Genomic DNA, 12,271 nt, shown 5'->3' on the forward strand with positions numbered 1-12,271 from the left:
TGACAGGACGTAATTTACCTGAAACCTACGGGTGGCCTGGTATCCTGTTACACTTGTCATATGTGCATACACTTCTGTGTAAGACAGACACAATGGCCGATGGTGTTTGTTTGTACTGTTTAGTGAAGCTGTAGCTTGCACTGTCCCAATATACATGCATGTGGATGGGCAGCTGATGGTTTACATTATATGTGTAAATGCAAATTAACTGACAATGTGGAGGGTCAGGTAGATGCGTTTACATACGGTATGTAAATCGTTGGACACCTTCACCTTTCTCATAAAATGTACTTTTTTCTCATAATTTGAGTATGCTTGTAAATTACAACTTTTTTCCTTGTTGTAATATGACTATTATGACTCTTAATTTTTTTACATTCTATTTTTAGAATGTGGGCCAAAAATGGCTACAGTACAGTGTTTCTGTACTGTATGCAAAGATACCGTGTAGTAAAGTGGCCTTTTCTAATGCAGTTGTCTTGATGTGTATTACATTGCAACTGTATGCAAACAGACAATGTTTAAATTATGTCAATGGTCAGAGAGTGTGGATGGTAAAATGGACAGACAATTCATTATGTATTGTGTGAATGGACAGACTCTCATTCATCAAAGAGGATGAGGGTACCATCAGGCTGGCCCACATTTTGCTTGCACTTGTTCTTCAAGAAGTTATGTCAAACAAACCTACATGCCCCGCCCACTGATCCCACGGGCAAACGTGAATGGAGCGTATCTGGTTTCATGACAGGACAGGCCGAGCCAGACGTTTACAGTTGAAATTGTTCGAGGTGTCTGTCTGCAGAGGCTGATGTGATAGCTGTAGTGTGTGTGTGTGTGTGTGTGTGTGTGTGTGTTTGATCTGCTTTCCCAGCCTGGGGGCTTTAACTTCACTCCAGGTGCAGGGAAGAGTCAACCTGAGGGCATGAGAGGCGCACACAGTTGAGATATAGCTGTCTTCCACGCGGAGGAACTCATCTCAAAGCGGTAACAGTGGGTTTTAAACTGGTTTGCCAGTTGCGGTATGCTTATGAAGATACTGTACTTGGATAAACATCACTGTTCCCACCTCTTCACGTGAACATCAATAGGGGAAGGAGTAATAAAAGAGGGGAGGTGGTGGTGGAATGACAACATGCAGGGTGATTTACTGTACACAAACAGTTCAGTTTTTGGCGGTTTGACAGGTGCATATATAGGGGGAAAACATTCCTCGAAAGGTATAGTGTACCGTAATGCTTAAAGTGCGTTAACTGTCACAACACGATCACCCTCTTCACGCAGCCTATCTGTGTGGTCCGTAATGATCTGCTAAACATCTGCTACTCCCGTATTAAAGGCCATTTTCTCCCCATCTCATCCTGTAATACAGAGAAATTAGAGTGCAGGGATTTGCTCAGTGTGTTTATGCACACATACGCTCGGAGCAGACATAACATAAGAGGTCTAAGTGTTTTTTTTATACTTGCCGAGTGACGCGTTAACATACCTTCTCAACACCACAACTTTCCATCCACAACAGTAAAACACTACTGGGTGTCCTTGGTGCATTTTGCTCTGAATACCACACTTGTATGGAGGTAAATCTGCATCTTGTACTGAAAGGTTTCTTTTATGGTTTCACACCTATGGAAGGCACTAAGCTTACTTTGTTTGTTGAACTGCAAAAATCTGGCAAGAATTTCCCTGCTAGCACAGAGGCTTGGTTATGCAACTGCTGACGAATGCGTCATATGAAGAGAAACAACGCCACCTAGTGTGAGATTACGTTACTACATGTGAAGTATTAACAGAAATGCTGGTTGAATGAAAAGTTGCATTTATATGACAAAGATGCCAACACAGTGAAACCATTAATAGACCTGAAAAAGTCCAGTCCAGTCCACATCAGTCCATCAAGTCCTTTGTCTCCACCTCAGGCTGATTTCAACTTGCTCATCTCCTCCTGGATCTCACTGTAAATCTGCTCCTCCAGCTTGGAGGTGTCGTACTCCTTCAACATGTCGTACTCCACCCAAGGCATCGCCCACTTCTGAGCGTGCTCCATCCTCGCCGGGGACACGCACAGATCAAAGCGTATGCCCTGGACATTGTACTTGGGCCGCTCCCAGCGTTTGGACCACGGCCGTGGACGCATCTTCACTTTGAGCTGGGGGGAGAGAAGAAGATTTGAAAGAAGTCAGGGGATGGATTTTCTGGACATGACAAAGACTGGAGCCCTTTTCAGGTCAGTGAACATCTAAATGATTAACTTCACAAGTGCGTTTTGCTCCCCATGGAAGGGTGTCTGAAGAACTGGAACTTGAGCCTGTGACATTGCATTAGTGACAAAAGTTGGTCTGTTTCTGTCCCCTCCTATATCTCACCATGTTGACAGGTACTTCTCCAGCCGGGGAGTACGCAGACGGCTTCATGTCGGGGTCCACAGTGCTGTACTGAGGCAAGGCGTCTCTCAGGTACATCAGGTTGTCATCCAGCCGCTTCTCCAGCTTCAACACCTGGATCTCTTGAATGCGCGGGTTATACATCTCATAGCATATCTCCACACCTAGACGACACGAACAAGCTATCAGCATACACGCTAGAACCCGACCAATATGGGATTTTTGGGGCCGACGCCAATAGAGCTAAAAAAAAAAAAGAAAGATTCTGCCATTTCAGTTAAATATATCACTGCAACTGCCTTACCTAGAACCCTGCCTGTGGTTTTCCATTCCCTCACTATGTTCCTCAGAGTGAAACCTAAGCTAGTTTTTTTTTATCCTTCCCATAGACCATGATGTTAAACGAGGCTACCATGTAGTAGCTATTCTTCAGTGAAGATGCAACCTGCAATTGGCCACCTTAAATACCCTTTCTCATGATTGGCTTCACTTGTGTATGTAGGGCAGGGGTGGGCATACTACGGCCCGGGGGCCACATCCGGCCCGCCAAGTGTTTAAAGGCCCGTTCTTTCCAAAGTAGCTTTTAGATTTTAAGTAACTTTTTTTTTTTAATCAATTTGGTTATTTGATGTGGTCTGCTGTTTACGAAGTGCTCCTGAAAAAAGGGACACAAGGACATATATAGCAAGTTGCATGACACTTTTACAGATGCAATAATTCCAGGTGGACTGTTAGAATTATGTGTGTAAAATATATAGTCTGGCCACCCGTCAATTTTGTTAAATCAATGCAGCCTGTGAGTCAAAAAGTTTGCCCACCCCTGATGTAGGCCAAGGGTCAGTGATCTTACCAATATCAATGAGTCATATTTACTAGCTAGTGAAACGTTCCATCCGCAGCCACTGAGTATTTTCAAACAGCTGCTGAAAACACATGCTGAAGAAAACATTAAAAAGTGAAAAACGGTGACTACAAAGCGCTGTAATAGGTTCTCTAAAACTTAAATGTTCTCGTTGGCAGAGTGGCACTAAAGTGTAGTGTTATATTGTTTTACTAGAGTGAGAGCTGGGAGGTGCAGGGGTCGTGCAGACCCTAGGAGAGTGTTGGGACGCAGCAAAAAAAGCTATATATTGGCAAATATTAGATATATTTTGACTGACAGTGAGCCTCTAATACACGCCTTACTCACCTTGATTATTAATAATGTTCCTCAGGACAAATGTAGCTCCAAGACCCTTTCCACCCCTTTGGATGCATATGCCAACAAAGCGGTTTGTTTTGCCACTGGCATTAGGATCTGACATGGTCACGGCAAGTATGCTTCCTGGTAAAATCATTGAAAAGGAAAACAGGAGTGGTGTACATGTGTACAATGCAGACACACTGTTGATCTTTAAGTGACTTACCCACGTAGAATTCAGGAATGTTAACCACGCTCCTCCTGCGGACCATGTCTTTTCTTTCCATGTAAAACTTAAGCCGGTCTGTCCTTTGACGAGGTGGAATGAACTCTGGGCTCAGGAACCTACCATTAAGTCCCAAAACACACACATATACAATTCAAGGTGGTGGAAGAGCATGTCTGTTAGTGTTAGCTTATGTTTGTAGCGTTAGCATACTTTCGTAGAGCAGCCACAGTCTGCGTTTTGTCAATGATGACAGGCTTTGGCGGAGGGGTGAATTTCGGTGGCTGCTGGGTGGCATTTCCAGCCGCCAGACGACAAACTGACGTGGACAAGAACCCTGGAAACAAGTAATAATTCACGGTTATTTGAATGATGGTGACCACGACGCTGAAGCTACTAAGCTAGCAGCGTTAGCAACATTATCTTATAGTTAGCTCGTGAGGACACGTAGAATTGTCGTTTTAATATACACATTAACTCGCTATAAGTAGTAACTTACGTTCATGTTGGAGCTGTACATTTCGTAACAATCTTGATGAAAATACACATTTAGCGAGCCATTTCGTGCAGGCTGCCATCTTTGACCTTCTGTTGTCACATGTCAGGTAAGGAAGCCGATAAGGGACACAGAACATGAATTTTGAGTTGCAGTATGGCCATATGACCAAAAGATGGCGCAATAGTTTCTTTTCTTGTAAACCGATGTGTGATTTTTCGACTAGATTTTCCAATTGGTTGTGAAAAAAAAAATTAAAAAGTGAAAATTAAACACTACTAATTGACTAGGTTTAAAATATAAATTATGGATGCTTCACTTGAGTGTGGTATGTTTTTGAGTCAAAATAGTATAAGAAATGTAGTTTCTGATATGTTATAGTAATATCTAATCACTTCAGTCCAGTCAGGTCTGCAGGTGTCAAGATGCATGCAAAAGTGGTTGAAGTCCTTCAGGTGGGCTGCTTCCTCCTCCGCCATACTAGACTAGAGTTGGAGGAAGGAAAAAAAAGCGTGCAGCAGCTCTGAGGAGGAAGAAGAGGAGCCTCCATCCCAGTCTCACAACCGTGCAGCGTGCCGGGACAATTGGACGTCTCATGTGCGCCACTCTTGTCATCCATGCTTCTTCTTCTGCCTCCTACTTCCAATGTGGACTTTGTGGTGCCAAGCAGGATCTCAGATGAACCTTTGAGGCATCAAGGATGTTCCACCTCTATGGGACTCTCTCAGCCGTCACTTATGCGCTCCTGTTGGGAATAACGTATCTGGCCGTCGTCTGCGATCTCGCCAAGAGCTCCTCGGACCTCTCAGGTCAGATAAATCATGATTTTTTTTTTGTTTTTTTAATAACATAATCCGAAAACATGCTTTTTAGGGCTGTCGAATGAAACAACAACAACGTGACATGCGCGCGCACTTGTTATCCTGTGAGAGTAGTTTTGCTCTGCATGGAACATTTTGTTTTACTGATTTCAAGCTGAGTTTTGCAGTATTCGCAAACCAAATCTGAAAGCAGTTTAAAAGTGGAAAATAGCTTTATTCCTCTAGAACGCACTTACAGCAGGTTCACCTTACCCAAAGCCCCGAGCTAGATTCACTGTTGGTTGACAATATGGCAGAATTACAGTTGTTTTGATTGGTCATTTTGTCATTATACCCTCAGCTGCATGATATTTACTTGATAACATTAATTATCCGATTGACCTGGATATAGGACGACCTCTTGTCTTGGAAGAACATTTTTCAAAACAAAATCAAAGGCTAAAACTGTATTTCTTTAAACATCAGTAACATCAATATCATATTTTTTAACTGCTTGGTGACTCGGCTTAATTGTTTATTATTATTTTAAAATTAGCATCATAACTACTCCATCGTAACTTGGAAAACCCTTTTAGAAGCGTCTGTCAAAGCTGCCTCTCCCCAGGTCACTGGTGTGCGTGAGTGATGGGAAGAAAAGCTCTGGCTCACTTGGGGGGGAAAGTAACCTATCCAAAGCCCCGAACTAGATTCACTGTTGGTTGACAATATGGCAGAATTACAGTTGTTTTGATTGGTCATTTTGTCATTATACCCTCAGCTGCATGATATTTACTTGATAACATTAATTATCCGATTGACCTGGATATAGGACGACCTCTTGTCTTGGAAGAACATTTTTCAAAACAAAATCAAAGGCTAAAAATGTATTTCTTTAAACATCTGTAACATCAATATCATATATTTTAGCTGCTTGTTGACTCAGCTTAATTGTTTATTATTATCTTAAAATTAGCATCATAACTCCTCCATCGTAACTCAAACTTGGAACCCCCTTTTAAGAAGCGTCTGTCAAAGCTGCCTCTCCCCAGGTCACTGGTGTGCGTGAGTGATGGGAAGAAAAGCTCTGGCTCACTTGGGGGGGAAAAGTTGTTTGGCACCAGATCCTGTTTTTCATCAATACAAATTGACACTTTCCGATGTTTTCTTTTCCACCACTTGTATTAATCTGTGATGGCATCATGAAAAAAGCCAAAGAAAAAGCAGTCAAGATGATGGTTTTGTTTGACTTTGGTGGTTCCACTGTGCGTTCATTTATAAGGTGGCAGACCCTCCGAGGTATGTGAATAACTACTATTTGTGGTTAAAATATATGATACCACAGAGCAATACAGTCCATATGATTTTTTTTTTTTACTGTCAAAGTAAACAGCAAGTAGTTATATTACTGTGTGAAGACTGACAATTACCTAAGATTTATGTGCATGACGGAATCTGTGAGCTTTTATGTCTCTTAAGAACCACTGCTATCTTAAATTAAATGGAGGAGATAAACATAAACTAATGAGCCTTTGTTGCTGCATTATAAGCTGCTGAGCCCAAGGCAAGCCTGTTGTTTACTGTGCCATGAAGCAGGAAGGGAGCTTTGTGTCGGTGTTAATTGGTCTCTAATGGCGGCTCTAATGGTTGCAAAGCACACTGCTGGGGAGAAGGTGCAAAGGAGCAAGCGCATCCGTGTGACTCCTCCGAATGGGCTGCATGTGCTAAAATGTCAGCCTGTAATGAAAGCTGTTTACAAGCTTGCTGTAATTGTGGTGGTGTGTGATTGTGGTTGTATACATACATACGATCGGATGAATCAAATGGAAGTTAATTGGGCAAGAAGGGAACACTGATTACAGATTAGAGTTGGTTTACCAATACTAAGGGCTCGGACCAGATTATTCAAACACTGTTACTGACTTGAAATCTCAACATGTTTGCAAGTATCTTTGATGCTTACACAGTAATGAGGCAAGATCTGCTGTTATATGTTTTTTTTTTTGCTTCAAATCCCTGATTCTGTCTTAACTACTGACCCAGTTAAGGTGGCAGTGACTTTGTGTTACGCCAAGAGTATTTAGGTCAAGACTTGGGAGTAACTAACATACTAAAAACAAAGGTCCCTATGATTTTTGCATTGACGAAACCGTATACAGAATCACAGAAATGGCCAATAAAAATTGAATCTACTATCCCAGAATCTCAAAGTCAAGGCTAGAATTAAAACAGGGACCTTTCTCGCAGTGAAGCTTCCGTGCTTCACACTTTGCCACCATGCTGCTAGGTATTCACTTCCTAAGAATTGCTGACCTGACATCCTTTGGAATGAATGGAGAAAAGGAGGGGACAGTCTCAGCATACCACAGCCACAAAGACATCCTTTAGTTCTCACATTCTTGACCAGCTGAAGTCTCCCTGCAGAACCCAGTGGTGCAGTCTGACTGACAGGCGGACATGGCACTGTCCAACATCTGTCAGGCACAGAATTTTAGATTAGTGGTGGCGAACGATCTGGTATCAGGTGCATCACTAAATGAAGGTAATCAAGCTGTAATTCCCAAAGGATTTTTTGAATATTTTCAACATTTTGGCTGTGGTCATCTGTGGTCTGCTCAGTGCTTGGTCTTGATCAAAATTCAACATTTTGACAGTTTGTTACTGAACCTCTGACACTGCCAAATGGCTCCCGTGAAGGCTTTTCTCTACTCACAAAAACCATTTAACCCCCAGTCAATGGGAAGTTGAGGTTTTTGAGGGGCCGAGGGGTTAACTGAGGTCGGGACATCGTAACCGTGAGCATGGTTGAAGGCAGTTATCCATCTTGGTCTTTGTATCCTTTGTATCCAGAACCTATAAAAGCAATGGAATTTAATACAGCTGGTGTCTAACTAACAGAGTTTTTCCTACAGAGATCCTTTGCTGCAGTAGTTAACAAATATACCTCTTGTCATGTCACAAATTCGACTACCTATCTGCCTATCATTATATTATTCACACCCCCAGCATGGACTGTTTTCTCGCCTGGCATCGGGGAGAAGGCTCTGCAGCATCCGCTGTAGAACAACCAGGTTTAGAGACAGCTACTTCCCCCTGGCCATCAGACTGCTCAATGCCAAATAAGCCCCTCTACCTGCCCACATGCACAACCAAAACTTTAAATTATTGTTATTTATTCTAAATTATTTGTACAAATTACTGTTTATGCTGTACATTGTTGTTCATATTTGATGTAATCTATTTATTCTCCACATTATTATTTATTATTTATTATTACACAGGAGCCAGGCAACGACATTTTGTTGGCAATTCCACTGCTGTGTTATTGTGCAATGACAATAAAAAAAAAAGTCTCTGTCTATTATACACATGGAGAGGTGCATATGATACGGCTCTTGGGGGATTTTGGCAGTGTGGAGCATTGTCGGGAGGTCCACTGTCAGGCTGGGGGAATGATTTGTCTTGGGGTTTGGGTGGCGACTTTTTTGCTTATGCGCTTGGAGGAGATTGACAATGACATTCTCAAAAATAAGCACCTTTGAACCCTTGTTTTCAAGTTGTAGTATAAACCAACAGCCAACAAAGTTACAAAACGTAGATGTGTGAGTGGCCCCTTAATCCGCACTGATTTTTGAGTGCCGCTGGATAGGGGTCAACACGCTGACCCCCATGCTCCTTATACACGAATCCCTTCCCCCCCTACTCACTCACACAATCATCAGCTCCACCTTCATTTCTACTCACCGCCTCCCCTACAGGGCCCACTCACCCAAACGCTGTGTCTGTCGCCTGTGTGGGCCAGGTGAGCTCCATCTAAACAAATAGCGCCTCTGACTTGTTTTGTCTAATTCACTGCAGGCAGACAGTGAGGCAGACAGCAAGGAGCTGACATTAAAAGCTGTCTTGAACACTCAGGGGTGGTGCCTCTTCACAGTTTACTTCTTGATGACATCAGTTATCAGATATAAAGGCATAGCGCTGGAGATGGGGGGAGCAAATTGCTCAGGCCGCATTAATACTGCTGATGAGTTCATTGTAAATAACAGTCCAAATATTCCAGCCTATGAAAAGTCTAACCTGCCTTTAAAAAACGCTTTGAAACAATCTGCTGGAAATTCCTGAGTGAAAAGGCAAAGCATCAAGCAAAAGGAAACGTGTTGATGTGATTAATGTGAAAATATGTTCAATGGAGATGTGCCTCAAAGCTTCAGTGTCAACGCAAGTCAAGTCCGGGCACACAGGCTATGTTAATGTGCACAAATCAAAGTCACTCATTGTTGGCCTCCAACAATACTGAGGTAATGCAACTGAAGTACCATATCAATATAATCCATACATAAAGCAGGTTTAGATAGGGCATTGCTGTGCAGTCAGGGCCAGCATTGTCTTCTCTGCTGGCCTAACCGTTAGCAGAAGCACTGACCTACATTTCAAAGTTAAATTGGAGTATCCATTCGTCCATTATTTTTCTGTACCGCTTATCCTCACAAAGGTTGCGGGGGTGCTGGAGCCTATCTCAGCTACACCCTGGACTGGTGGCCAGCCAATCACAGGGCACATATAGACAAACAACCATTCACACTCACATTCATACCTATGGACAATTTGGAGTTGCCATTCATTCATTCATTCATTCATTTTCTACCGCTTTTTCCTCACAAAGGTAGCGGGGGTGCTGGAGCCTATCCCAGCTGTCTTCGGGCGAGAGGCGGGGTACACCCTGGACTGGTGGCCAGCCAATCACAGGGCACATATAGACAAACAACCATTCACACTCACATTCATACCTATGGACAATTTGGAGTTGCCAATTAACCTAAAAATTCTAGTATTTTGTTCCATTCAATTATATTCATTTATATTAATTTATTCCCAAAAGTTGCATGTTTCTTGGCTGCAGTGCTTCCAGTCGTGTGTGTGTGTGTTAGATATTTTTTCAGATTTCAGCTTCTATGTGTTGCCATATCAATGTAATCCGCCCAGTGCCTTTGCAATCAGGTTCCTGCACATCCTGATGAGATTGACAGGTCGCTGTCACATACACACTTTTTTTTTTAGTCAATCAGACTTCTGATTGGCCTCAAAGCCAGCTTGCAGGCCCCCCAGTTCTGATTGTATAACACGATACAGTGTTATGCAAACGCTGATGTTGCAAGGTCCTGTTGATGCTCTTATGTATGATGTAAACGTCGTAGTTGCTTGCACTTGCCCTCTCTTGAGCAGAGCGCCAAGCAAAACTAGCGAACCTGTGAGAAAGATTCCTAAGTGACACTCCAAGCAACAGGCAGCCAAGTTATCTTTGCATTGGTACAATAAATTAGGTTTGTGGAATCCTGCGCATTGAAGTGTGTATTCCCTAATGCATTGAAAAAGGCACAGTTGAATTGAGCTTAATTAGAGTGTTGAGGATGAGCCTGATGGGCGTGTGCACCAGCAATTATCTCCATATGTCACCCCCTCTTAGGTTTGCTGTTGAATTATGCCTTCACATCCTCACACACTGTTTGTGCTCTTGTGCTTTCATGCCTTCTCATTTTGGGTCCTTCTCCCCGTTTCCTGGGAGCTGATTTATGTTCCCAACATCCGCCTCCATCTGTCCGCCTTCTATTTTTTCCTAAGTATTGCAGAGTGCAAGAATATTTTCTGTTTGATACAAAGTTGGCACAGGAGGGGGCCAGTCTGAACAACGAGGCTTTGTACTGCCCCCCAACTGTGTCGCCCTGACAGTCTGCATTACACCACGCTACAGCAGCCTGCCCCCCCTCCCCAAAAGCAACGCTAATCTGTTATTTACCGGCCTCTCAGACCAGCTCAGGTAAGCAGTGAGCAGTCGGGACTTTGTCCAGCCTATTTCCTGGTGCCTAACAAGTTATCTGTTTTGTTATTGTTATTCCAAGTATTGTATGAGAACACAGAACAGTTTATAGCTCACGTCTTTCTTTTGATTTAGCGCAATGATTATGTAGCTCATCAGGCATGTGGGTTCATGCTAAAAGCTTAAAAGGCTTCTAGTTGGTGTGTTCAATGAACCACAAGCTATTTCTAATGGGAAAAGCAGACAGGGGGCTATTGCTAGTGTAGTGTGTTGTGAGGATCCTCATGCTTTCCAATGCAATGCCTATGCTATAAAACATATATTGGGGAAACAAGGAGGGAATTTAATATAAGTGAAAAACAAAGGAAACAGCAATGACATAAACAACCAAACACGAAGCACACCCGGAACAACTCAAATCTGCCATTTCTGAGCAGCAGATCTGTATAAATCAGCTCGTCACATGAACCGCATTGGATGATCCTCATGCTGTTTTTGTAGCGTTCTTCAGATGCACGATGGGGCTGATCGTGTTGAAGTTTGTCGTGTCTGTGCTAGGTCTTCAACGTTTTTGTGAACCGTTTCGACTGATGATGTTGTGACACGTTGTTGTTGTGATCACTTGGGCTTTATCTGGTGCAGCTGGATAGTGCTGGAAGTGCTGGAGTGGAGTTTAGAATGGACTGCTTGTATCGGAGTGCTAATATTGGTATAATCCAATACTTTTTCCTGGTTGGGATGGGATCATACCATTTTTCGTTCTCAATCGAGGGTAATGGTTCAATGACGGTCCATGGACGCTCCAATGGTTCATTAGGTTAGAAAACCTAAGTAAGATGATTGGATTGTATGATTTTTGGTTCTGGGGTGTTAGGATTGTAACAAAAGTGAAAGAATCCTGTTGATTGGCATATGCCACCCCTATGTTACATGTAAATCAGTTTCCGAATTACTTTTCTGAAAACAATGGTATACACGGAAAGTAATATTCCAATCTCTTGTCTACATGCGCAGAATAGTCAATGGGACATGATACCGACTTCCCTGAGTTTTTCTTTCACTTGTTGGAATAACTCCATATTGCGAGTTTTTCGTTTGTCCAGTCTTGAAATTTAGTTTGGATCAAAAACAAAAACTTTTCGCAGCAGTCCAGTGCCGATTGCTCGCCTCCATTTTTAAAATTGAGCACCCGGGATAAATTTAAACAGGAAAAGATCAAATTCAATCTTGCTAATATTTTATAATTAAACTCCGGACATGTTTTGTATAGATATACTATATATATATTTTTAAAGAAAAACTGGACTTATGAATGGAGTATAGAAGTGTTGAGATTCTGTTCCACAGATGGCTGCTTGCCAACTGCCAATAAA

The 12,271-nt window shown here is 42.5% G+C and overlaps 2 protein-coding genes across 2 annotated transcripts in view; one reads left to right on the forward strand and one right to left on the reverse strand.

The window, feature by feature from the left end:
• Positions 1-1,123: 1,123 nt before the first annotated feature.
• Positions 1,124-4,449, reverse strand: mrpl19 (mitochondrial ribosomal protein L19). Its single transcript, XM_058057214.1, has 6 exons — positions 4,290-4,449; positions 4,004-4,127; positions 3,791-3,909; positions 3,574-3,708; positions 2,367-2,548; positions 1,124-2,149 (listed from the first exon to the last, which is right to left on the reverse strand). Exons 1-6 carry the CDS (start codon positions 4,423-4,425, stop codon positions 1,916-1,918), a joined length of 930 nt encoding a protein of 309 aa, XP_057913197.1. The 5' UTR covers positions 4,426-4,449; the 3' UTR covers positions 1,124-1,915.
• Positions 4,450-4,610: 161 nt separating this feature from the next.
• Positions 4,611-12,271, forward strand: part of LOC131107309 (protein eva-1 homolog A) — a 60,660-nt gene continuing 52,999 nt past the window's right edge. Inside the window, exon 1 of the mRNA XM_058057210.1 lies at positions 4,611-5,095. Coding sequence (XP_057913193.1) covers positions 4,987-5,095 — 109 coding nt within the window. The 5' untranslated portion in view covers positions 4,611-4,986. The remainder of the gene's footprint in view (positions 5,096-12,271) is intronic.

Source organism: Doryrhamphus excisus, chromosome 19 (assembly GCF_030265055.1).
Source record: "Doryrhamphus excisus isolate RoL2022-K1 chromosome 19, RoL_Dexc_1.0, whole genome shotgun sequence".
In the NCBI taxonomy this organism is placed as follows: Eukaryota; Metazoa; Chordata; class Actinopteri; order Syngnathiformes; family Syngnathidae; genus Doryrhamphus; species Doryrhamphus excisus.